Here is a 26,337-nt window from a genome sequence, read left to right as displayed (position 1 = left end):
GGTGGAAGAGGAGGAGGTGCAGGGGGAGGAGGTGGAGGAGGAGGAGGTGGTGGAGGAGGTGGAGGAGGAGGTGGAGAAGGTGGAGGAGGAGGTGGTGGAGGTGGAGGAGGAGGAGGTGGAGGAGGAGGTGGAGGAGGTGGAGGAGGAGGAGGTGGAGGTGGTGGAGGAGGTGGTGGAGGAGGTGGAGGTGGAGGAGGTGGAGGAGGAGGTGGAGGAGGAGGAAGTGGAGGAAGTGGAGGAGGAGGTGGGGGAGGTGGAGGGGGAGGAGGTAGAGCGCCTTGAGCCCCCCCCCCTCTACACGCCTCAATTGCCGTGAGCCCCCCCCCCCACTCGCCACCGCACCCTCCCCCCGACATTCCCTGAAGGCCCTGACTCAGTGTGTGTGCGGTGTCTTCGTTTAATACCCTCGTGGGCAATCATTAACGTCCATCCGCTACGCCAGGTGAACTCAATCAACGCCCCGTCACAACGACCTCGCCTCGGGCCCACGACAACCTTGACGATTGCACCTCGGACCTTTACGAGCAAACCGAACGCGATCAAACCTCCCCCTGCTGCTCCTCCCCCCACTCAAACCTCGTTCGCCGATTTGTTTTGTGGGGTGCAACGGCTCGCGAGAAGACCGCTCGCTCGCTGTCTCCCGCACTCAACATCGCTTCGTGGTGGTGTTGGTGGGTGGTGGGGGGTGAAGAGGAAAACATCTTCGGCATCAACTCTCGAAGAATCTCTTCATCTCTCCACAGCCAACGCAGCAGCCGCAGCAGCAGCAGCAGCCCGCAGTCGTCACAATGAAGAGGTGGGATCACCCTGGCTCGGAATGATGGACGGGGGGTGGTCGTGTGCCCGATGTTGACCCGAGAGACACGCCAACCTTGGGCGCTCCGCCTTGGTTACTGCGAGCGTGGTGGCTACGTCCAAGAAAAATATGAATCGTAAAAAAGAAGTTGTGCTGGAATCCCCCGTAAATAAACAAAATCTATGGATTCATCTTCTTGGTTCTTTCGGTAAAGTCACGTAGAAGGGAAATAATAAAATAATATTAATATAAAACAACAAAAAATTCTCACGACTTTTTTCAAATTTTCTTGCTGTGGATTTCACACCTTCAGTCTCTCACCTGGTTCAGTCCCTCACCTGGTTCAGCCTCTCACCTGGTTCAGACTCTCACCTGGTTCAGTCTCTCACCTGGTTCAGACTCTCACCTGGTTCAGCCTCTCACCTGGTTCAGACTCTCACCTGGACCAGGCCCTCACCTGTTCATGGTGGCACACGACGGATATTGGTTCCTCGCTTCGCGCCTCCGAGTTTTCAATGGAAAATTGCATCAAGTTTGCGAAGTATAAATCAGTACGTTTTTATCATTTTATGAGCGTTTGAGTTTATTTTTACGATCGTGTGTCTGTGCACGAACACATATGCTCAACAATAATGAGACTAATAGTAATGTATATTTCCCAAGACATATTTATTCATCATCATCACCATCATCACCACCATCACCAAACACAAATATCTCCCCGTGTAGCCTTAAGAGACTGTTGGGGCAAGGGCAGTTAAGCGAGCACCTATGAAGGCCGGCGCTGTGGCACACAAGGGGGTGGGTGGCCAGCGCCACGCCCGGCCGCCTTTGTCTCCCCAGTGGCGATGTTTACACATTCGCACCAGGTACCCATTCGAGGGCTGAGTCGACCTAGGGGAGGCCCAGGACCGGTTCAAATAATCGTCACCGGTGTTGGTGGCCGTGAGCGGGAAACGAAACCCGGGTTGACGGGTTTGTGGCAGAGCGTAGCGCTAACCGCTGCACCACCGCTCCCCACCACCGCCACTACCACCGACTTCACCATCAGCCATTTTTTTTTGTGACGTCCAAACTGTTCAGCGAGCGGTCATGCAACCAGTTGGCTCGCCGGTATTGCGCAACTCAATCTCCCGTGCAACTGCTTTGTCCACATCCGAGCGGGCGGTGGTTACGCCGCATGAAGAATCAAAATGGCGTCTGCGGGTGTCGTAGCCTCCAGTCACAGCTGCCCAAAGTGCGTCGCGGTCAAAGCGCTGCCGCAAATCGTCGGTCGAAAATTTTGACGCCTGAAAAGTCGCGTATCCGCTCAGGTGTGGATCCGACTGTAGCAAGAGATGATTTAAAATAAGATTGACAAGCGCAGCACACAACCCAGTTGATACGAACCGCGTGGCAATGCAAGACTCGTGGAAGCTATCTACAACAGCAATTGCGTTTAGAGTCTCTATTTTGATAACGTTTTACAAATATATACAAAGACAAACACCCCCACCCCTCCCCACCATCTCGTATAGCCTTCAAGCACTGTTAGCGAGTAGCAGCACCGACGAAGGCCGGCACTGTGGCACACGAGGGGGTTGGGTGGCCAGCAACACCCCCGGCCGCCTTTGTCTCCCCAGTGACGATGTTTACTACACAACACTACATCAAGTAGATCAAACCGAGCAGAGGCCCAGGACCGGTTCAGTTCAATGTCACTGTTGTTGGTCGTGAGCGGGAATCGAACTCAGGTGCCTGGGTTAGTAGAACAGCTCGTTAACCAAATGCGCCACCGCTCCCCATCTATATACAAAGGTAAAAATCCCCCGTGAAAGCATGATTTTGGGGCAAGTGCTATTTACACGTACGTACAGACGCACACGCGATTCAACATCGAAGTTTGGGTCGGGCCACGTTCAAGGCTCGTGCGGGGGGGGGGGGGGGTTTGTCGGGTTTTTGGCCAATTTTTTTTCGTCGTCACGAAGCCTTCCACCACCCGACGTGGCCATAGGCGTTGTGCCAGCTCGCCGGCATGCTGGGAAGCAGCTCTCGGAACCAAAGACAGCGGCAATTAAACGCGATCTGCAGCATTGGATGCACGGCCTGAGCGTGCGTTACTCGGTTGCAAGCGACACATTGCAGCACCACGCCCGACCGCCTTTGTCTCCCCAGTGGCGATGTTTACAGCCACTCCTTTGAGGCCGAGTCCACCTATCCGAATGAAACTAAAACTTGCGAGAATGTTTGACTCGGGTCGCGGGCTCAGCGTGGCGGTACCGAAGCGGGTCGCAGGGTCAGGGGTCAAACTGTGGTGGGGTCGCGGGGTCACCACGATGACCGCCACCCCCAGCCACGGGCTCTCCACTGCTGGATGAATCTAAACCATAAACGATGTTTATTTATTTTACCAGGTAAAGGCTCCACTGAGCTGCAGAGCGCTCTTTCAGAAGCGACCTGGTCATCACAAATGACAGCCCAACGAAGAAGTGGCTCATCACCATCATCATCACGTGGCACTTTTACAGCGGCAGCCACCAACTTTAAACGCGTGACGTCGGCTCTAAATGTGGATGGGAAAAAAACGGAGGAACCGGAGACAATTCCACGCGACCACGGGGAGAGAGAGAGAGGCGCAGACTTCACATCTACAGCAGCAGGTGTCAGGGTGGGGATCGAACCCACGGCCTCCTGCAGACCAGGCGAGGGAGTCAACATCTCCCAGCTTCCGCGGGTCAAAAAATCCCGACGGCCCTTGGGGTGTAACAGCTGAGACTCACAGAACCAGACTACAGCTCCACGGGTTCAGTGTGAATGACCGAGGCTCACGGAGCCAGACCGATGCCCGTTCAAGTTCATTTCCGTTCAGTGTTCACGACTCGGGGTCAGGTGGCCACCTGGGGTCACATCCCAGGATGAGGACGACTCTGGAGGGGAGGAGCCAAATATCTGGTAAGGGGGGGGGGGGCGGTGGGCGGAGCCATGGAGCTCGTGGGCGGAGCCAGGTAGGAGGAGGAGGCGGGGCTACTGGATGCTGCCGTAGGCTGGGCTCGCGTCTCCGTTGTCGGTGGGGACTCGCGTGTAGTGGGGCTGGGGGTCTCTCGTGCAGCGCACCACCCTGGGGAGAGGGACACGGGGGTGGGTAGTGGGGGACACGGGGGGGGGGTAGTGGGAGACACGGGGGGGGTAGTGGGGGACACGGGGGGGGGTAGTGGGAGACACGGGGGGGGGGTAGTGGGGGACACGGGGGGACACGGGGAGATAGTGGGAGACACGGGGAGACACGGGGGGGGGGAGGTAGTGGGAGACACAGGGGACACGGGGAGATAGTGGGAGACACGGGGGGGGGGGTAGTGGGAGACACGGGGGGGGGGGTAGTGGGAGACACGGGGAGACACAGGGGGGACATTGGGCGATTGTGGGAGACACGGGGAGATTGTGGGAGACACGGGGGGGGGGGGGACACGGGGAGATAGTGGGAGACAGGGATGATCATGGAGAGACGTAGAGATGGGGAGACGTGGGGGAATAGTGGGAGACACAGGGAGACACAGGGGAGACACGGAGAGACACGGGGAGAGACAACTAATTATAGCCAAGTTTTATTCAGATTGAAACATCTTCACGAGAATTATAATAAAATCCCGTTACACAAAAACTCATGGAGGGGGGGTTGGAGGGAGGGGGGGTTGAGGGAGGGGGGGTGGAGGGAGGGGGGGGGGGTGGAGGGAGGGGGGGGCTCACCCTACGAGCGCCATGGGGATGAGCATGAAGGCTGCGGCGAGCAGGAAGCTGAATCCGGGGAACCAGGCGACGGTGGCCGTGTAGACGCTGTTGAAGATGAGCGTGGAGACCAGGGCGCTCACCATCTCCACGCACGCCACGGCCGCGAACACCGCCCCTGCAACAGCAGCAGCACAGAACACAAAGATCTCCCCGTGTCGCCTTGCACAGCCTGTCGGGCAGTGCCGGATTATCATCGTAGTAAAAGTAGCTACACATGTAGTAGCTACATGTGTAGCAGCTACACGTGTAGCTACTACACGTGTAGTAGCTACACATGTATTAGCTACTACAGTCGCTTGTCGTCGACCTGATTTATTACACATGCATGCACACACACACACACAGCCAACATGCGCACACACACACACAGGTGCACACGCGCACACACGCGAGCTGGGTTCCCATTCATCACCGGGTGTGGGGCTCTCACCTTGCTCGCTGGGCTGCACGGCCTTGGACAGCATGGAGCGGATGACGGGTGCCGGCATGACGGTGAACATGAGAGGGATGTTCGCTACGGGGGGGGGGGGGGGGAACAGACGGAGGGATGGAGGGGGGGGGTTAGTTGGGAGGGGGGAGGGACCTTCCGGTCGCCAGAGTCGGCAGCGGAAAGATTCACGCGCCCTGCGTGAACCACGCTGCCCTCGCTATAACGCAGAACGCGAACACCCTCGTTACAATGCGGACCCACGGACCACTCACACAGAGACCCGTAGACTCACACAGAGACCCACAGCCACACAGAGGCGGAGGCGAGCGTGGGCCAGCGCGCAGCGCGCCTCACCGAGGAACATGGCGAGCGAGGTCCTGGCGAACGCCGTGGTGACCATGCCGGCGGCGAACGACGCCATCCCCGCGAGGGCGATGGCTCCGTCGGGCACGCGGCAGCGCGACGCCAGCGTCACGCCGATGAACGAGGTGACGTAGACGCAGCAGAAGAACGCCTGCCCGTAGCCCACCATGACGGCGCCCCAGCAGAGCGGTGGGCCCTGCTGGTAGAGGGTGAGGAGGCCGGAGCCGCCGAAGAACGCCAGCGCCACCGTGGCGAAGGTGCCGAGCAGCAGCAGCAGGCGGCACCGCCTCGCTGGGTCGCCGCCGGCGCGGACGAGCAGCACGAAGCCCCGCACGGTCTCGCGCGCGTAGTCGCCCACGGTCTTGCGGCGCCCCTCCTGCTGCTGCCCCTGTTGCCCCTGCTGCTGCTGCCCCTGCTGCCCCTGCTGCCCCTGCTGGTGGCGGTCGCTGGGAGCGTGCTGGGGATCGGCGAGGAGCGGCGGTCCCCCGCCGGCGCCCACGGTCTCGTGCAGAAAGAAGGCGGCGTAGAAGAAGCACACCACGTCAACGCCCACCTCGAAGTAGAACGGCGCCAGGAGGCCCTTGATGCCCTTGGCCACCTGCGGGGGTTGGGGGGGGGGGTCGATCACGCGTCGGAGACGACCCCCCAGGAGGACTCGGGTAGAGACCCCCACGCGGACTTGGCCATAGAGGCCAGCTGGAGGAGCTGTCGCCCACCTGTGTGAGTGTGTGTCTTTCGCACACACACCGGCAAAACAACCCCCTACCTCCTCACGGTGCCGGATGGGCAACGCTGTCGTGGACAGCGCTGTGGGGGGAGGGTCAATGCCCATTGGCCTCTCCCCTCATGGCGTCTGTGACCACCACAGTGGTTAAACGGGGGCTCTGGACGGGTGCGAGGGGCTGGTAACCCCTCCACCCTCAATTCATTACCACTAAACTACGAATGAAAAGTAAATATGTAAAAAATAAGCTTGTGCCGGAGGCCCCGGGGTGACAGGCTTCTATGACGTCTCCTGGCCAAACCCCAATTGGCGGAGCCAGGAGATTGAATCTTCACCCTCGGGGCTCCTCCAGAAATAACGAAAAACCACTACGGATGGCCACGTGGAATGTTCGAACGCTCACTGCGGAGGAGAGGCTGCCACTCCTTTGTCGGGAGCTGGACCGGTACCGCCTGGATCTCTGTGGCATTCAGGAGGTCTGATGGACTGGTTCTGGCTCCTGCCACCATGAGGGGTGGACAGTCCTCCACTCGGGGCAGGAGACTGCCAAACAACAGGGTGTGGCTCTTCTTCTGAACAAAAGAATGAAGGGGGCCAGGATACTTTGGGCTCGCCTTCCCATCAACCGGAGGCGAGGAGTGGTGGTCATGGTTACTTATGCCCCCACCGAAGATGAACATCCGTGGAGGGATGCAGGCAAAGCCGATGAGTCAGATGCCTTCTATGACCTCCTGTCACAGGTGCTGGCTAAAGTGGCCACTCGGAGTCATCTTGATGGGTGACTTCAATGCCCGAGTTGGTCATGATGCTGGCACCTGGTCTGGGCGGAGGAGCGACGCTCACAACAACGAGCGGAGCGCCGGGTGGCTAAAGCACAGCAAGTTGGTACAGTAGGGGGCATAGGTGGTGCATCAGCCAGTCATCTCGGTCATCTCGGTCAGTCGATCCATGGCATCTGGGTCTGCCCCGTGACTCCCTGTCAGCGGGCGTTCGACACTTCACGTGGCCTCAAGGTGCACATGGCCTGGCACAAGCGTCGTGGTGACCTCACCGCCACTTAGAGGCGGATGGCGGTTGTTGTTGTGTGTGCGTGCCTGCGCGTGTGCGTGCGTGTTTGTGCGCGTGCATTAGTGCGCATGCACGCATGTTTGCTAGTTTTCACAGGCAAGGGTGTCGGCACTGGGCCCTGCGTTACCTTTGTGAAGTGTCCCGACGCGAAGGAGGCGCCAATCCCCACGGCTCCCAGCGCCATCTCCAGCAGCGCCACGCGCCAGTTGCGGTTCATCTACGAGAGGCGATTCGGGATTTGTGAGCATCTTGGCGAGCGGTGTCTCAGCAGAGCTGGGCTTCATTGCAGCGTCACGCCTCCCCCCCCCCCCCCCCCCCCCCCCCCCCGTTGCGTAGTTGTGAAACTCGTCCAATAGCGGTTATGCAACCTCATTTGACTGAAGATTCGCACACACTCGTAGAGGGCTGTACAGGGACTCCTCTAATAATGAACATTTGACTTACGAACTTTCAGAGATAGAAACAAACCCGGGCCATATGGCCAGTTGCCTGCTCGGACCGAGAGTCGTAAGTTCAACCGCCACTCAATAGATGGCGGTGGTGGCATCTACATCTGCAGAACATGAAGAACCAGTGGCATCTACATCTACAAAAGGTGAAGAACCAGTGGATCTACATCTACAAAGGGTGAAGAACCGGTGGCATCTACATCTGCAGAACGTGAAGAACCAGTGGCATCTGCATCTACAGAACGTGAAGATCCAGTGGCATAAGCATCTAAATAACGTGAAGAACCAGTGGCATCTACATCTGCAGAACGTGAAGAACTAGTAGCATCTACATCTGCAGAACGTGAAGAACTAGTAGCATCTACATCTACAGAACATGAAGATCCAGTGGCATCTGCATCTACAGAACGTGAAAAACCAGTGGCATCTGCATCTACAGAACGTGAAGAACCAGGGGCATCTGCATCTACAGAACGTGAAGAACCAGTGGCATCTGCAACTACAGAACGTGAAAAACCAGTGGCATCTGCATCTACAGAACGTGAAGAACAGTGACATCTGCATCTACAGAACGTGAAGAACCAGTAGCATCTGCATCTACAGAACGTGAAGGACCAGTGGCATCTGCATCTACAGAACGTGATAACCAGTGGCATCTACATCTACTGAACGTCAAGAACCAGTAGCATCTGCATCTACAGAACGTGAAGAACCAGTAGCATCTGCATCTACAGAACTTGAAGAACCAGTGGTATCTGCATCTACAGAACGTGAAGAACCAGTGGCATCTACATCTACAGAACGTCAAGAACCAGTGGCATCTGCATCTACAGAACGTGAAGAACCAGTGGCATCTACATCTACAGAACGTGACGAACCAGTGGCATCTGCATCTATAGAACGTGAAGAACCAGTGGCATCTACATCTACAGAACGTGAATAACCAGTGGCATCTGCATCTACAGAACGTGAAGAACCAGTAGCATCTGCATCTACAGAACGTGAAGAACCAGTGGCATCTGCATCTACAGCACGTGAAGAACCAGTGGCATCTACATCTACATAAGATTATACAACCTTTAAAGCAATTCCACGTGTTTAGTGTACATGTCGTACAACACGTTTGGAATCGACAGGAGTAAAGTTGGGACTTACGACCAAATCGACTTACAAACAGACCTCTAGAACCTAACTCGTTTGTAAGTAGAGGAGTCCCTGTGTAGACGAGTAGTGGATGACGTCATGTCACTCTGGGGGAGAGAATGGATGACGTCAGGTTACGCTGATATTTAAGGGGGAACCCGTGACGTAAAGGGGGTCGTCGCGAGGGGCCAGGAATGGAGAGAGTTGGAAAGTCGGGATCCAGGGTAGGGGGAATTAGCGCCAGGCTAGGGGTGGCTACTTCACTCGGCCGACCGAGTTGGATGACCCCTCGGTCGGTGCTGGGGGAAGAGCACGAATAGCCTGGGTGGAGCTAGGGACCCTCCCAGTACCCTTTTCCCTGGGGAGATAATAAGGTTGTTAACTGTTAGGCATAAGCCTTTATTAAGTTCCTGGCATTAGCCCTTAATAAACCTTGGCATCCGCCCTTACTGAAGAACTGTGTCAGCGTCGTCTGTTGCACCTCAACACCTGTACTCGGGCTTGAACCATTCTTTTTACAATGCATGAGCTGGCTAAGCCATGGCTCGGCTCAGGATCACAGCTCATAGAAATCCTGAGCCATGGCTGGGACCATTGATCAGGGGCTGGCTCAAGTTAAGCGTGGCTCTCCCTCGAGCCACGGCTCTCTCGAGCCAGAGGTAACCCTGAGCCAGAGGTAACCCTGAGCCAGAGGTAACCCTGAGCGGAGCCGTAGAGATGCATTGCAGTTTAGCGCCCCACTGTGTAGCTTTGAAACGCACCCAATTCAGTTACGCAACTTCATTTGTCTAAATCACACTTCTGAGAATTTGGATTAATGTTGGAGGGTCGTTAGAATCGGGGTGGACGGGGGGTCGGGGGGATCGTTTACAACGACAAATTGCTGAGCACAAAAAGAAAATAAAACGTAAAAAATAAAACCGCCCGACCGCGTCCGAGGAGACCATGACGCAAGCGAGCTGACGGGCGGACGGTCACCTTGGTGGTTGTGTCGGCCACGTAGGCGAAGCTGATGCCCAGCAGCGTGGTGGTGCCCCCCAGGAAGCCGGTGAGGACGTTGGAGATGTAGAGGATCCACAGGGGCAGCTCGAAGTGCACGATCAGGATGAAGATGACGGTGGAGAGGATGTCGCCCACGAGGGGCAGCATCAGCGCCACGCGGCGTCCGTGGTTGTCGCTGAGCGCTCCCAGCACCAGCCCGGCCGCCATGATGGGCACGAAGCCCGACAGGGAGAGGTAGAGGTAGAACTGGGACATTTGCTCCTGCGCCTCCTGCACGGGCGGCAGCGGCAATGGCGAGATACGAGATCACACCCCTGGTTACCGAGATACGAGATCACACCCCTGGCTACTGCCACCTTCTACGCGGCTGCCACACTGCAGACACGCCACCTCAACAAGGCGATGAAATCCGCTTTGTTGAGCCATCACTTGCGATAGGCGGGTCGCTTCTGATACAGAGCCACACGCCAGCTCGGAGGGGCCTTACATGGTAAAATAATAATAATTATGAATGTCTCCCCTGACGATCTCGGCATACAGACAACTCCTACAGTGAGGGAAAAAAGTATTTGATTCCCTGCTGATTTTGTACGTTTGCCCACTGACAAAGAAATGATCAGTCTATAATTTTAATGGTAGGTTTATTTGAACAGTGAGAGACAGAACAGTGAGAGACAGAACAACAAAATCCAGAATGTCAAAAATGTTATAAATTGACTTGCATTTTAATGAGGGAAATAAGTATTTAACCCCCTCTCAATCAGAAAGATTTCTGGCTCCCAGGTGTCTTTTATACAGGTGTAGTGGTGATACGCGCTGGGATTAGGGATCGTATGCCAGCGCGTAATGATTGGCTGTGTATGTGGTGACGCGCGCTGACGGTGGAGGATCAGGGGTCAGCGCGGGGTCGTGGGTTACGGGGTACTGATTGGCTGTGGACCGGTGACGCGCTGAGAGGGAGTGACCGGGTGGCAGCGCGGTGTGATTGGTGGAGTAGTGTTAACACGCGCTGGGGAAAACGGATCGTAGAGAGAGTGCGTCGTGATTGGTTCACTAAGGAGCGATGCTCACGTCGACGTCCGCATCAGCTCCGTCTCTCGTGAGCAGGGGCTATAAAAGGGGATGCACACAGGCGTAAGGGCAGTATGTAACCAGCGAAGAATGAAGACGGGGATGAAGACATAGGGCCCTGCGGTACCTAGTCCCGCTGTCCTAACGGGACCGGGACTCTGTGTAACCCAGAGGCGAGTGTATTGTGTGTAGCCATAGGCATAGAGTCTACACGAGCCGAATGCATTGTGTGTGTAGCCAGAGGCATAGGGTCTACACGAGTCAAGTGTGTTGTGTGTAGCCAGAGGCATAGGGTCTACACGAGTCAAGTGTATCGTGTGTAGCCAGAGGCATAGAGTCTACACGAGTTAAGTGGAGTGTATAGTCCAAAGGATAGAGACCACCCGTTGTATTGTGATACGTCAAGATTTAATACAAGTGTGTTACCCGTCAAGAAGTTCCTGCCGTCAATTCAAATACTTCAACTGGCGTCAGAAGTGAAACGGTCTTCCAAGCATGGATACAAGGAAGACCCGTCGGACCCACGGGATTGACCGCGGGGACAACCTCGACGACTCGGGTCAGCTGGCATCGGGGGGTGAGGACGAGGAATTGCCCACGCTGCAGGATCCGCCGACGGCGCCGGACGAGCGACGGGGGACCGACGCCGTGCTCCGCGAGGCGCACTCCCGTCTGGCGGAGCTGCTGCTCGCCGCCGCGTCCATCCTGGCGGAGATCAGCTCGTCGGGAGGAGCGGGGACGGCGGCGGACGTTCTACAGGGTCGCCCCGCAGATTCCCGCCAAAATGACTTGGCGATTCCCGCCATTTCATCTGCGCCGACTTTTGGCGGGAACGGCCATCACCACGTGGCAGCGGTTCTCCAAGCGCGCCCGCTTACGTCACCAACCCGCGCTGCGGACCGCCATCAAACACCCGCCACTGGGGCCGCCATCTTACACACCGACGGGGCGGCGGAGAGGAAGCACGAGGAGGAGGACGACTTCATCTTTCAACAGCGCCTTCCCACGTTGTCAGCCTTCAAGGCGGAAGGCGGGGACTGGGGCCAATTTCAGCGCAGGTTTTTGGCGCATCAGGAGATGTCCGCCTGGTCCGACGCTACGGCACTGCGGGCACTGCGGGCACTGCCTGCCATGCTGGACGACAACGCGCTCGCGGCCTTCACGTCCGCACGCAGGTCGGACCGCTCCACGCTCAAGGATGCGCTGGCTCTCATGGCCAAGGTCTATGGTCCTCCCTCGGCGTGTCGCCATCATTTTTATGCAAGACGGAAGGCGGACACGGAGACCGTGCTCGCCTATCGCACGGCGTTGCTGGCTCTCGCCGACGCCGCGTTCCCTCGTATGGACGAGGAGGGCCAAGATGCAATGGTTTTGGAGCAACTGCTCAAGTTGGCGCAGGACCTGGGGGTCCCCATCAACACGGCCGACGAGACCGATATTTCTTCCTTACGGGTCGCTACGAGCATACAAGCGCACGAGGTCCTTCAACGTAAACAGGGGGTCATCTGCAACGCTGCCGTGGCCTCCGCTCCGGGCCCGGTAGTCACCGTGCCCCAAGTCGTCAGCCCACGAGAGGAGGCGTTCATCACGGAACGACCGGGGGACTGGAGGTCGGGGGGTCGTTCGCCTCTGCGATCGGCCCGCAAGCTGGAGCAACCGAGATCTCCGACGACTGTCATCACGTGTTATAACTGCGGCCTCCGGGGCCATGTGGCCTCCGGTTGCCGCGCCCCACGTCAGCGCGCCATGGGACCTCGGCTGGACGACGAACAAGGCCCCAAGTCATCCCTACAAACCCCGGCAAGTCGCGGCACCTCACATGCTCGGCCCGCATACTCGACACGCATGGGCCGTCGCGTTGCGGCGGAGGAGAGCCGAGTAGGGTTCGGGGATTCAGTTCGGCGAGGGGGGTTCGGCCGGGACCGGGGAGACATTAAATGGTCGGAGTTGGGGCACAGAATAGTGGCTGCCTCAGCGGGTTCATCCGTCGTTACGGGATCTATTGATGGGGTCGAGGTCAGGGTGTTAGTGGACACGGGGGCATCGGCGACTATTATATCGGACCTCATTTATAACATTCTCCCTGTACAATGTCGTCCGCTTCTTCCGGTGGATGTGCCATTTTACACCGCTAACGGGGGATCGTTGGGCATTATCGGTCAGATTAGGGCGTCCATTTGCATTGGAGATATCAAATTGTCGGGACCCGTTTTCGTTTCGTCCTCCCTGGCGGTTCCTTGTCTATTGGGCACTGATTTTTTGGCAAAAATGCCCATCAAAATTCTCATTGATCAGCGTTGCATTGAACTACCATCGGGTCGCCGTATTTCATTTTTGACGAGCCCTACTGAAATTCGGACGGCTGTGCGCTACGATACAAGCGTTAGCGACACAGACCGTGCACGTGCCCCCGGGTTCACAAATGTTAATTCCCCTCCGGTTGCGGAAACCATGGGTGAGGGAGGCCTCGGAACAAGGCATGCTTTTGGGTCCTTCTAATAAGGCTGTTGGAGGTCTCGATTTGTCGGTGGCTCACACTTTGGTTGGGGCTGACAGGGATCCGTTTGTGATGGTTTTAAACGCTGGGTCGCGGCCGGCCGTCATTCAGCAGGGCACCGTGCTAGCTCACGCGGCGCGGGTCCCTGCGGAAGAGCGGCTGGTTGCGCAGGCTGATCCGAGCCCCACGCAAAACGTTAAACCGAAGGAGGACCTCGAATGGGTCGATTCGCTGTGCGCGGACTCTGACGATTTGTCAGCGGTACAGTTGGGTGCGCTGCGCGGGTTGCTGCTTGAATTTTCGGATGTCTTCAGTAAACATAAGTATGACATTGGGTGCACGGACCTGCTACGCCACCACATTGAAACGGGCGATGCGGCACCGGTCAGGCTAAATCCCTTCCGACTGAGTCCTGCTGAGAAGGAACATGTTCAGTCGGCCGTTAACGATATGCTAGAAGCCGACATTATTTTGCCTTCTTCCAGTCCTTGGGGAGCACCTATTGTGCTCGTTAAAAAGCAGGACGGGTCCTTGCGATTTTGCGTTGATTTCCGTCGCCTGAATAAGATCTCTGTGGCCGACGCGTATCCGCTCCCCAGGATGGACGAGTCCCTCGATGCATTGTCTGGTGCGCGATACTTTTCGACTCTTGATTTATTATCCGGATTCTGGCAGTTGCCACTCGACGAAGAGTCTAAGCCTAAGACTGCATTTTGGACTCCAGGGGGCCTGTTTCAGTTTAACCGGTTACCCATGGGACTTCACTCCTCTCCTGCGACGTTTCAGCGCCTTATGGAGTTGGTTTTGTCGGGCTTGCAATGGGATACGTGCCTGATTTACCTTGACGATGTCATTGTTTTCAGTAAAACGTTTGAAGAACACCTCCAGCGATTGAGAGGGGTGTTCTTGCGAATGCGATCGGCTAAATTAAAGTTTAAACCGGCCAAATGCCACCTTTTTCGTAAATCCGTTAGATACTTGGGTCACATTGTCGACTCTTCGGGGATTTCTACCGATCCTGCGAAGACGGACTGTGTCAGTTCGTGGCCGACGCCCACGTCAGTTTCGGACGTGCGCAGTTTCATCGGTTTTGCTTCTTATTATCGCCGATTCGTTGAGCACTTCGCCACCATTGCAAAACCCTTGCACGCTCTAACGGCGAAAGGAGTGAAGTTCCGATGGGGACCGGAAGAGGAGGCTGCATTCTGCTCCCTCCGGGACGCCTTGGTAGGGGCCCCACCCTTGCGCTATCCTGACTTTGCGAGTCCCTTCTTGCTAGACACGGATGCTAGCAACACGGGCATTGGGGGGGTGCTGTCCCAAGTCGTTGGAGGGGTCGAACGGGTGGTCGCCTATGGTAGCAGGGTGTTGTCGCCGGCAGAGCAGCGCTACTGCGTCACCCGTCGCGAGCTGCTTGCCATTGTTTTTTTCGTACAACAATTCAGACCATATCTCTATGGTCGTCACTTTACGGTCCGGACGGACCACGCGGCGCTCCAGTATTCATTGCGGGTCGCCCAGCCCTCGGGCCAATTGTCGCGGTGGTTGGAAGTCCTCCAGGACTATCAGTTCACGACTACATACCGTAAGGGGTTGCGACACACAAATGCCGATGCCCTGTCGCGGTTGTTGCCTTGTCACAAATGTGCGTGCTTATCGGGATCGGCGCGCTGTAAACCGCCAGTTACGGAAGGTATGGAGGCGTTGGTTGCGACCGCGGGCACACCAATTGGGGATGTTCCCGCTACCCCAGGGGGTCAGGACTCGCTGCTCTCACTGTCGCTGATTGAGTGGGGCCGTCTCCAAATGGCGGACAGCTCCCTGCTAGCATTGCGCCGCAGGACGGGGGGTTCCGAAGGTGACCATGAACGAACTGGCTCCTACGTACTTAAGCAAGGCCTGTTAATGAGATGGGACAGTTTGTCCCGGCGGCACGCGATTGTGGTGCCTTCTGCTGTGAGGGGGAAGGTTGTCTTGGCCGCACACGAACGCCTCTTGCATTTGGGAGTTAACAAAACGCTTGCCCTGCTTCAGCGTGACTATTATTGGCCGGGAATGGGGAGTGACGTGGTGAATATGCTGAAGGGTTGTGTTGAGTGCGCCAGACGGAAACCACCGCCCGTGGCAGCTAATCCACCGCTGCAATCTATTCAGGTCTCGCGCACTAACGAGCTCGTTGCACTCGATATTCTGGGGCCTTTTCCAGTCACGCCTAGGGGTAATAAGTACCTGTTGGTGGGGGTCGAATATTTTACCCGGTGGCCTATGGCGTGGCCACTCGCCAACCAGTCGGCGGCGGCTGTGACGGACGCCTTTGTCCAGGGCTACGTCCTGGACAAGGGGGCTCCCGAACGCTTGCTGACCGACCAAGGGAAAAAATTTTCGAGTAAATTACTGCAAGAGGTGTGCGACCTGTTGGGTACTAAGAAGGTGCGTACCTCCCCGTACCACCCGCAGACGGACGGGATGGTGGAGAGGCTCCACAGGACATTGACTTCTATGCTGTGCCAGCAGGTGTGTGAGGCACATGTTGATTGGGACCTGCAGGTCCCTGGGGTCCTCGCCGCGTACAGAATGGCCCCCCATGCAGCTACGGGATTTTCCCCGTTTTATCTGATGTACGGTCGGGAAGCCGACACGCCCATGGAAACGCAGCTGGGCCTGCCCGCACCACGAACTAATTCGAAATTGGCAGAGCATATTAAATTTAATATTCATAAGCTGACAGAGGCAAGGGAGGCCGCACGGCTTAATTCGCGGGCTCGCCAAATTGCAAACGAGCGGTTGCGTGCACGGAAGGTGTCCGTGCACAACTGGGAACCAGGTGACAGGGCCTGGCTGCATTGCCCTCAGGCACCTTTGGCTACGTCGCCTAAATTGTTGAAGCCATGGCAGGGACCCGTGGAGGTCGTGCGGGTTGCACGCCCCCAGTGCATTTAGATAAAATGGGGAAAACGCCGTTGGTATGTCCACCCCTCCCGACTGAAACCGTTCTTGCCTCCATATGGCCTCCCCTTGTGTCGTGAGGGCCGAGCATGTGACGTGACCGACGACCCTAAGGGGGAAATGTCTTTGCCTGATCCTCACATGTCTCCGCCTGATCCGCTCCCAGGTGTCTCGGAACTGACAGCTGCCGACCACCGGCGGCCGGATCTTCGCGGCAGGGCCGGTCCTTCCAGGCCCGATCCGCGCCGTCTAGAGCTGCCAGAGCCACCGGACGGTCGCCAGCGTCCCGTCCCATACGACGGACCGGCCAGACAGACTCGCGCTAGGTCGCGCTACTTTTTATGACCTACCACGTGAGGAGTCGAGGCAGCCGGAGCGCCTCGTCACTGCGTTTAGTCACAGAGACACTTGGCGCGTTCGTTTTCTGGTGTTCGCTTTTATTGTGTTGTTCGTCGGGCTGTATATTGCTTCTTAATTAAGTGTTGTTGTTGTTGCGTTACGGGGCACACTGGGGGGGGATGGGGTTCTTTTTAATTATTATTGCGTTAACGTTGGGTTGTGTTGTTGGTTAACAGCCGGGCCGGCTGCAAGCTATGTGGGAGGGGGTGATGTAGTGGTGATACGCGCTGGGATTAGGGATCGTATGCCAGCGCGTAATGATTGGCTGTGTATGTGGTGACGCGCGCTGACGGTGGAGGATCAGGGGTCAGCGCGGGGTCGTGGGTTACGGGGTACTGATTGGCTGTGGGCCGGTGACGCGCTGAGAGGGAGTGACCGGGTGGCAGCGCGGTGTGATTGGTGGAGTAGTGTTAACACGCGCTGGGGAAAACGGATCGTAGAGAGAGTGCGTCGTGATTGGTTCACTAAGGAGCGATGCTCACGTCGACGTCCGCATCAGCTCCGTCTCTCGTGAGCAGGGGCTATAAAAGGGGATGCACACAGGCGTAAGGGCAGTATGTAACCAGCGAAGAATGAAGACGGGGATGAAGACATAGGGCCCTGCGGTACCTAGTCCCGCTGTCCTAACGGGACCGGGACTCTGTGTAACCCAGAGGCGAGTGTATTGTGTGTAGCCATAGGCATAGAGTCTACACGAGCCGAATGCATTGTGTGTGTAGCCAGAGGCATAGGGTCTACACGAGTCAAGTGTGTTGTGTGTAGCCAGAGGCATAGGGTCTACACGAGTCAAGTGTATCGTGTGTAGCCAGAGGCATAGAGTCTACACGAGTTAAGTGGAGTGTATAGTCCAAAGGATAGAGACCACCCGTTGTATTGTGATACGTCAAGATTTAATAAAAGTGTGTTACCCGTCAAGAAGTTCCTGCCATCAATTCAAATACTTCACAGGTAACGAGCTGAGATTAGGAGCAAACTCTTAAAGGGAGTGCTCCTATTCTCAACTTGTTACCTGTATAAAAGACACCTGTTCACAGAAGAAATCAATCAATCCGATTACAAAATCTCCACCATGGCCAAGACCAAAGAGCTCTCCATGGATGTCAGAGACAAGATTGTAGACCTGTACAAGGCTGGAATAGGCTACAAGACCATCGCCAAGCAGCTTGGTGAGAAGGTGACAACACTATGGGAACCTCATTTGCCAGTAAAAATCTGATAATTTGTTTTTTACCCTTCTATCTGGCAACAAAACTGACACCTTTTTACAAGGAGTCATGTTTGCATAGACCGCAATACCTGCAGTCATAATACAAACAAAAGACATAACTCTGATAATGTGCACTTCAAGGACAGTGCACATTATCAGAGTTATGTCTTTTGTTTGTATTATGACTGCAGGTATTGCGGTCTATGCAAACATGACTCCTTGTAAAAAGGTGTCAGTTTTGTTGCCAGATAGAAGGGTAAAAAACCAATTATCAAGGTGACAACAGTTAGTGCGATTATTCGCAAATGGAAGAAACACAAAAGAACTGGCAATCTCCCTCGGCCTGGGCTCCATGTAAGATCTCACCTCGTGGAGTTGCAATGATCATGAGAACGGTGAGGAATCAGCCCAGAACTACACGGAAGGAAATTGTCAATGATCTCAAGGCAACTGGGACCATAGTCACCAAGAAAACAGTTGGTAATACGCTACGCCGTGAAGGACTGAAATCCTGCAGTGCCCGCAAGGTCCTCCTGCTCAAGAAAGCACATATACATGCCCGTCTGAAGTTTGCCAATGAACATCTGAATGATTCAGAGGACAACTGGGTGAAAGTGTTGTGGTCAGATGAGACCAAAATGGAGCTCTTTTGCACCAACTCAACTCGCTGTGTTTGGAGGAGGAGGAATGCTGCCTATGACCCCAAGAACACCATCCCCACCGTCAAACATGGAGGTGGAAACATTATGCTTTGGGGGTGTTTTTCTGCTAAGGGGACAGGACAACTTCACTGCATCAAAAGGACGATGGACGGGGCCATGTACCATCAAATCTTGGGTGAGAACCTCCTTCCCTCAGCCAGGGCATTGAAAATGGGTCGTGGATGGGTATTCCAGCATGACAATGACCCAAAACACAAGGCCAAGGCAACAAAGGAGTGGCTCAAGAAAGAAGAAGCACATTAAGGTTTTGGAGTGGCCTAGCCAGTCTCCAGACCTTAATCCCATAGAAAATCTGTGGAGGGAACTGAAGGTTCGAGTTGCCAAACGTCAGCCTCAAAACCTTAATGACTTGTAGAAGATCTGCAAAGAGGAGTGGGACAAAATCCCTCCTGAGATGTGTGCAAACCTGGTGGCCAACTACAAGAAACGTCTGACCTCTGTGATTGCCAACAAGGGTTTTGCCACAAAGTACTAAGTCATGTTTTGCAGAGCGGTCAAATACTTATTTCCCTCATTAAAATGCGAATCAATTTATAACATTTTTGACATGCGATTTTCTGGATTTTGTTGTTGTTATTCTGTCTCCCACTGTTCAAATAAACCTACCATTAAAATTATAGACTGATAATTTCTTTGTCAGTGGGCAAACGTACAAAATCAGCAGGGGATCAAATACTTTTTCTCTCACTGTATGTCTCTTCTGAACACCTCTTGTATCTCCTGAACACCTCCTGAATCTCCCCCCCCACCATATCCCACAGACCCCTCGTTCACCTCCTCCGCCTTGGAGCTGTCATCGGAGGCGTTGGACCCTCCACAGCTCTCGTGTGAGCCATTGGCGTGTGAGCCATTGGCGGACCCGCCGTGGTCGACGCTGCCGGCGCTACGCGAGCCGTTCCCAATCTCGTGCAGGATGCGGTTGTAGATGTACACTTGGGTCGGAGGGCCCGACAGGGTCTGGCCGAACAGGTAGAGGATGACCAGCGGCTCGACGAAGTGAAGTCGATAGCCCATCGTGGTGCGTGACTCGCACAGCGCACACCTGGGGAGGGAGGGCGGGCGGGTGGACGTCACAACGATATAACTGGCTCCATAATACAGGTTTGGTTTTGTTGGGTGAGATCGCGTAAATATATAAATGTGTCGTTAAAACCCGCCACCACCCGACACGACCAACTAGTAAGGGTTGTCACGTAAACAGAACGTGGCCAATTCGTCGCTAGTACAGCACTAGTGTGTAGTAGTGTATTGTATAGTGTAATGTATAGTGTAGTGTATAGTGTAGTGTATAGTGTAGTGTATAGTGTAGTATATAATAGTGTAGTGTATAGTGTAGTGTAGTGTATAGTGTAGTGTATAATAGTGTAGTGTGTAGTGTAGTATACTAGTACAGCACTAACCGGTTGTGTGTTGGAGAACCAAGCCACAACATTTACGATCTGAGCACCGTGACGTTAACCAGTAATCACAACCAGCTTCGTCAGGCGACAGCCAGAGTTGTGGGGAAGTCCTCCACCTGCTTGGTCCCTTCACCACAGCCGTGGATGTGGTGACGTCACTTGGTGCCCCCCTCTGGTTGATGGGGAGGTCGGTGGTGGCGGTGGTGGGGAGTGGTGGCGCAGCGGTTAGCGCTGCGCTGCGCCACGAACCCGGCGATTCCCGGTGACGATTATCTGAACCGGACCTGCGCCTCCCCTAGGTCGACTCGGCCTTAAATGAGTACCCGGTGCGATGGGTAAACATCGCCAACGGGGAGACAAAGGCGGCCGGGCATGGCACTGGCCACCCACCCCTCGTGTGCTACGGTGCCGGCCTTCGTAGGTGTCGCTACTCGCTAACAGCACTTGCCCCGACAGTCTGCTAGAGGTTACACGTCGGGGGAACCTTTGTCTTTGCCTTGGCTGGGTGGGTGGGTGGGTGGAGAGAGGGGGAGGGGAGGGGGGCCACAGTGGCACGGAGACGTTGCGGGCGGCGTGGGGGGGGGGCACACGCTGCAAGCCATTGCTGGGGGTTCACAGCGGCACGACGATGATGGGAGATGATGATGATGATGGGGGTGATGATGATGGGGGTGATTATGGAGGATGGTGATGATGATGATGGGGGTGATGATGATGGGGGTCATGATGATGGGGGTGATGATGATGATAGAGGATGATGATGATGATGGCGATGGGGGTGATGATGATGGAGGATGATGATGGAGGATGATGATGATGATGATGGAGGATGATGATGATGGGGGGTGATGATGATGATGATGGAGGATGATGATGGTGATGTGGGATGTTTTCACTGTTTGTGGATTGCCAGAGGCCACGATGAAGGGCACCAGGGGCCGTCATGGGCCCGCGGGCCTCGCGGGGGAGATGAGCGCAGTGGGCCAGTGGAGCTGCCCAGGAGGGCGACTGAGTCCGAGGAGGGTGTATGGGATGACCATGCAGGGCAGGCGGGGGGGGGAGGCTACAGGGGGGGGGGGGCTATAGGGGGGGGCTACAGGGGGGGGCTGCAGGACATTTTTGAAGAGGCAAAGTGGAGAGAGTGGAGCCACAGGCAGCGCCACGGAGGAGGAGGAGTCTGGACAGCTGCTGGACGAGGCGTGGGAAGAGTGGAGAGAGGGGGAGCCCCCCCACTCCCCCCACTCCCCCCACCCACTCCCCCCACTCCCCCCCCTAATCCCCCCCACTCCCCCCACTCCCCCTCCACTCGCCCCCCTCCGGGGGAGGGGCTCGCAGCGAGTGGCACCCGCATGTGGACGCGCTCGCTCGAGAGAGCGGTGGGAGAGCGGTGGGGTTGGTGGGTGGCGTGAGAGAAACGACCTCGTGGGGACGAGCGAGAGAGAGGAGGAGGAAGGGAGTCTGGCGCTGGCTTAGCGGAGTTGGAGTCTGGACTGCCCTGCTGCGATTGATCTCACGGTGGCATTGAAAGTCAAACTACGGAGCACACAATAAACCCACTCTGCCCTGTGCCCCCCTTATAGGACGACTCAATCTGTGGTTGTCCCACCTGATGACGATTGCTTGCGTTGCGATCGAAACGTCGTGATCGATTATTTTTCCACCGACGGTGACTTTACCGAAAGAACCAACGAGTAAGGACGACTCAGCCTTTGTGAAGTTTATTTTAATTTTATCGGGTAAAGCCCACACCGAGCTCTGTAGCTCGTTGTTTCAGTCGGTGAGCGACCTGTCAATGATAGCTAAGCCAAGCCGCTCATCATCATCATGTATTAGCAGCAGCCAAATCACTGTAAACGCGTGGTGATGTTGATTCTAAACGTGGAGGGGAAATCCGGAGGAGGAACCAGAGAAAAATCCACGCGACCACGGGGAGAGAGAGAGACGCAAACTCCAAGTATACAGCAGCAGGCGTCAGGGTCGGGACCAAACCCACGACCTCCTGCCTACCAGGCGAGGTAGTTAACATCTCTTAGCCATTGCGATGATGAGAGAGAGAGAGAGACGCAAACTTCAAATATACAGCAGCAGGCGTCAGGGTCGGGACCAAACCCACGACCTCCTGCCTACCAGGCGAGGTAGTTAACATCTCTTAGCCATTGCGATGATGAGAGAGACGCAAACTTCAAATATACAGCAGCAGGCGTCAGGGTCGGGACCGAACCCACGACCTCCTGCCTACCAGGCGAGGTAGTTAACATCTCCTAGCCGTGGCTATTACGGTATTTGTCATTTCTGAGAAAGATCCACATTGCTCAGTAGGGGGGGGGGTGCCTTACCTGGTCAATTAAAAACGTGTTTTGAGTGTGAGTATCAATCACCCTGCCCGATTTGACGATGCACGGGGACATACCTTGTGGTGCCGTTCCCAAGGACTCGCCCACTTTGTGCCAAACTTAAAAATGTATTTTTAAAAATATGCACAGCAGCAGCAGAACCACCACCATCAGCATCAGCACCACCACCACCAGCACCACCACCACCACCAGCACCACCACCATCACCAGCACCACCACCACCAGCACCACCACCAGCACCAGCACCACCAGTAAGAGATAACAAACTAAATTACCTCTTGGAATTTTAGATACTTTGATTCTATAACAGTAAAGGTCCCGTAGATACAACACGCAACACACACAGCATACAACACACACACACAGCACACACCATACAGCACACACACACAACACACACACAACACACAGCACACAACACCAAGCACACAACACACAGCATACACACACAGCATACATCATACAGCAAACAACACACACAAACAAGACACACACAGCATACAACACACACACAGCACACAACACAAACACACACAGTATACAACACACACACACACAGAGTGTCGGATCTGACTGGCACACTCCTGCTACTACTGCTGCTGCTACTGCTGCTGCTACTGCTGCTGCAGCTGCTACTACTGCTCTTGCTGCTACTCCTGCTGCTGCTACTGCAGCTCCTGCTGCTGCTGCTACTCCTGCTGCTACTGCAGCTGCAGCTGCTACTACTGCTCTTCCTGCAGCTCCTGCTGCTGCTGCTACTGCTGCAGCTGCAGCTCCTGCTGCTGCTGGAGTGATCCGCACGCGAATCCTGACGGGGCCGGTTCGACTCCACGTGCTGCCAGATTGGAACCCGTCCCACCAGCCTCTGCGCCTTCACCTACCAGCGGTTGCAGCTGCTTCCGTCTAACTTCTTTCGCACCGTACCTCGCCAAGCGCACTCATCGGAGGTGCGGGGGAGGGGCCCCAAACTAAACACGGAACGCGGTTTGTAAAGAAGTGAGTTTGGCAACGTAGATGATGATGGTGATTTAAAAATGCGTAGATCTCAGTGGCTTCCTAATGTCTGAAGGGAAGAGCGTTCCAGACGGCCGCAGAAGCAGCGGCTGTCTGCTCAGCCTAAAGTGTAGTGTATAGTGTAGTGTATAGTGTAGTGTGTAGTCTAGTGTGTAGTGTAGTGTGTAGTGTATAGTATGGTGTATAGTGTAGTCTGTAGTGTATAGTGTAGTGTATAGTATAGTGTATAGTGCAGTGTGTAGTGTGTAGTGTATAGTGTAGTGTATAGTAGTATAGTGTAGCGTTGACTATACAGCATCTGAAATCGCCGCGCGATGTGACGACCGTCGTTGTGTGATGTCTAAGCCGTGGTGAGGGTGAGTAGCACGGCGTGGTGGTGATGGTGAGTGGCGTGGTGGTGATGGTGAGTGGCGTGGTGGTGATGGTGAGTGGCGTGGTGGTGATGGTGAGTGGCGTGGTGGTGATGGTGAGTGGCGTGGTGGTGATGGTGAGTGGCGTGGTGGTGATGGTGAGTGGCGTGGTGGTGATGGTGAGTGGCGTGGTGGTGATGGTGAGTGGCGTGGTGGTGATGGTGAGTGGCGTGGTGGTGATGGTGAGTGGCGTGGTGGTGATGGTGAGTGGCGTGGTGGTGATGGTGAGTGGCGTGGTGGTGATGGTGAGTGGCGTGGTGGTGATGGTGAGTGGCGTGGTGGTGAGGGTGAGTAGCACGGTGTGGTGGTGATGGTGAGTGGCGTGGTGGTGATGGTGAGTGGCGTGGTGGTGATGGTGAGTGGCGTGGTGGTGATGGTGAGTGGCGTGGTGGTGATGGTGAGTGGCGTGGTGGTGAGGGTGAGTAGCACGGTGTGGTGGTGATGGTGAGTGGCGTGGTGGTGAGGGGTGAGTGGCGTGGTGGTGATGGTGAGTGGCAGGGTGTGGTGGTGATGGTGAGTGGCGTGGTGGTGATGGTGAGTGGCGTGGTGGTGATGGTGAGTGGCGTGGTGGTGATGGTGAGTGGCGTGGTGGTGATGGTGAGTGGCGTGGTGGTGAGGGTGAGTAGCACGGTGTGGTGGTGATGGTGAGTGGCGTGGTGGTGATGGTGAGTGGCGTGGTGGTGATGGTGAGTGGCGTGGTGGTGATGGTGAGGGGCGTGGTGGTGATGGTGAGTGGCGTGGTGGTGAGGGTGAGTAGCACGGTGTGGTGGTGATGGTGAGTGGCGTGGTGGTGATGGTGAGTGGTGTGGTGGTGATGGTGAGTGGCGTGGTGGTGATGGTGAGTGGCGTGGTGGTGATGGTGAGTGGCGTGGTGGTGATGGTGAGTGGCGTGGTGGTGATGGTGAGTGGCGTGGTGGTGATGGTGAGTGGCGTGGTGGTGAGGGTGAGTAGCACGGTGTGGTGGTGATGGTGAGTGGCGTGGTGGTGAGGGTGAGTGGCGTGGTGGTGATGGTGAGTGGCAGGGTGTGGTGGTGATGGTGAGTGGCGTGGTGGTGATGGTGAGTGGCGTGGTGGTGATGGTGAGTGGCGTGGTGGTGATGGTGAGTGGCGTGGTGGTGAGGGTGAGTGGCACGGCGTGGTGGTGAGGGTGAGTGGCACGGCGTGGTGGTGATGGTGAGTAGCACGGTGTGGTGGTGATGGTGAGTGGCGTGGTGGTGATGGTGAGTGGCGTGGTGGTGATGGTGAGTGGCACGGCGTGATGGTGATGGTGAGTGGCGTGGTGGTGAGGGTGAGTAGCACGGCGTGGTGGTGATGGTGAGTGGCGTGGTGGTGATGGTGAGTGGCACGGTGTGGTGGTGATGGTGAGTGGCACGGTGTGGTGGTGAGGGTGAGTGGCACGGCGTGGTGGTGAGGGTGAGTAGCACGGCGTGGTGGTGAGGGTGAGTGGCACGGCGTGGTGGTGATGGTGAGTCTCTCTTCGGCAGCAGGGGCGAAAACGCGCAATTGCGGAGCTGCGCCTCTAGCTTCGTTTCCTTTAAAACCAAACTCGTATTAGTATTTTACTTTGCCAGGTAAGGGCCACCGAGCTGCCGTGTAACTCGTTTTGTCGTCCAGAAGTGACCCGGCCACCACGAATGACGGCTGCCGCACAAAGTGGTCATCGTGATGCGTGAATTGACAGCAGCCAAACAACTCTCAAGGCGCGGCGACGTCGATTCAACAATGCGGAGGGGAATTCCCGGAGGACCCGGAGAAAAATCCACGCGACCACGGCGAGAGAGACACGGGGAGAGAGACACGGGGAAAGAGGCACGGGGAGAAAGACACGGGGAGACACGGGGAGAGAGATATGGGGAGTGAGAGACGCGGGGAGAGAGACACGGAGAGAGAGAGACACGGGGAGAGAGACACGGGGAGAGACACGGGGAGAGAGAGACATGGGGAGACAGATACACGGGGAGACAGAGACACGGGGAGAGACACGGGGGAGACACGGAGACAGAGAGAGACACGGAGACACGGGGAAGAGACAGAGAGAGACACGGGGAGAGACACGGGGAGAGAGACACGGGGAGAGAAACACGGGGGAGAGAGACACGGGAAGTGAGATACAGAGAGACACGGGGAGAGAAAGACACGGGGAAACACGGAGACAGAGAGAGACATGGAGACACAGGGAGACAGAGAGAGAGACACGGAGACACAGGGAGACACCGGGGAGAGACAGAGAGAGACACGGGGAGACAAGAGAGACACGGGGAGACAGAGACACGGGGACAGAGAGACACGGAGAGAGAGACACGGGGGAGAGACAGAGAGAGACACGGGGAGACAGAGAGACACAGGGAGACAGAGAGAGACACGCAGACAGAGACACGGGGACAGTGAGACACGGGGAGAGAGACACGGGGGAGAGACAGAGAGAGACACAGGGAGACAGAGAGAGACACAGGGAGACAGAGAGAGACACGCAGACAGAGACATGGAGACTGAGACAGACACGCAGACAGAGACACGGGGACTCACTATTTCTCGACCTCCTCCGCCTCTGTCACTCTCCAACGTCTCTCCACTCGG

General features: G+C 56.0%; 1 protein-coding gene across 2 annotated transcripts; it reads right to left on the bottom strand.

Moving 5' to 3' along the window:
- Positions 1-1,440: 1,440 nt before the first annotated feature.
- LOC133360432 (lysosomal proton-coupled steroid conjugate and bile acid symporter SLC46A3-like) lies at positions 1,441-26,337 on the bottom strand. 2 transcript variants are annotated; one of them, XM_061579156.1, is made up of 8 exons: positions 26,287-26,337; positions 19,357-19,624; positions 9,717-10,010; positions 7,274-7,363; positions 5,346-5,952; positions 4,992-5,075; positions 4,520-4,676; positions 1,441-3,893 (listed from the first exon to the last, which is right to left on the bottom strand). In XM_061579156.1, exons 2-8 carry the CDS (start codon positions 19,594-19,596, stop codon positions 3,800-3,802), a joined length of 1,566 nt encoding a protein of 521 aa, XP_061435140.1. In that variant the 5' UTR covers positions 19,597-19,624; positions 26,287-26,337; the 3' UTR covers positions 1,441-3,799. The 2 variants fall into 2 exon arrangements, with proteins under 2 accessions (XP_061435140.1, XP_061435139.1); XM_061579155.1 differs by lacking the exon at positions 26,287-26,337 and adding an exon at positions 19,983-20,029.

The sequence above is a fragment of the Lethenteron reissneri genome, chromosome 68, assembly GCF_015708825.2.
Source record: "Lethenteron reissneri isolate LAM-NWPU_2019-01 chromosome 68, ASM1570882v1, whole genome shotgun sequence".
In the NCBI taxonomy this organism is placed as follows: Eukaryota; Metazoa; Chordata; class Hyperoartia; order Petromyzontiformes; family Petromyzontidae; genus Lethenteron; species Lethenteron reissneri.
The sequence above is the reverse complement of the archived record's forward strand: the minus strand, read 5'-3'. Positions and strand labels throughout refer to the sequence as shown.

Bases quoted from the DNA above. Each gene is read 5' to 3' on its own strand.
- LOC133360432 (XM_061579155.1), bottom strand. From the start codon at position 20,014: ATGTTGTGGCTTGGTTCTCCAACACACAACCG. The intron at 19,625-19,982 runs GTTAGTGCTGTA...CTCCCTCCCCAG, and splicing joins GGTTCTCCAACACACAACCG to GTGTGCGCTGTGCGAGTCAC. The intron at 5,076-5,345 runs GTGAGGCGCGCT...CCCCCCCCGTAG, and splicing joins CTCGCTCGCCATGTTCCTCG to CGAACATCCCTCTCATGTTC.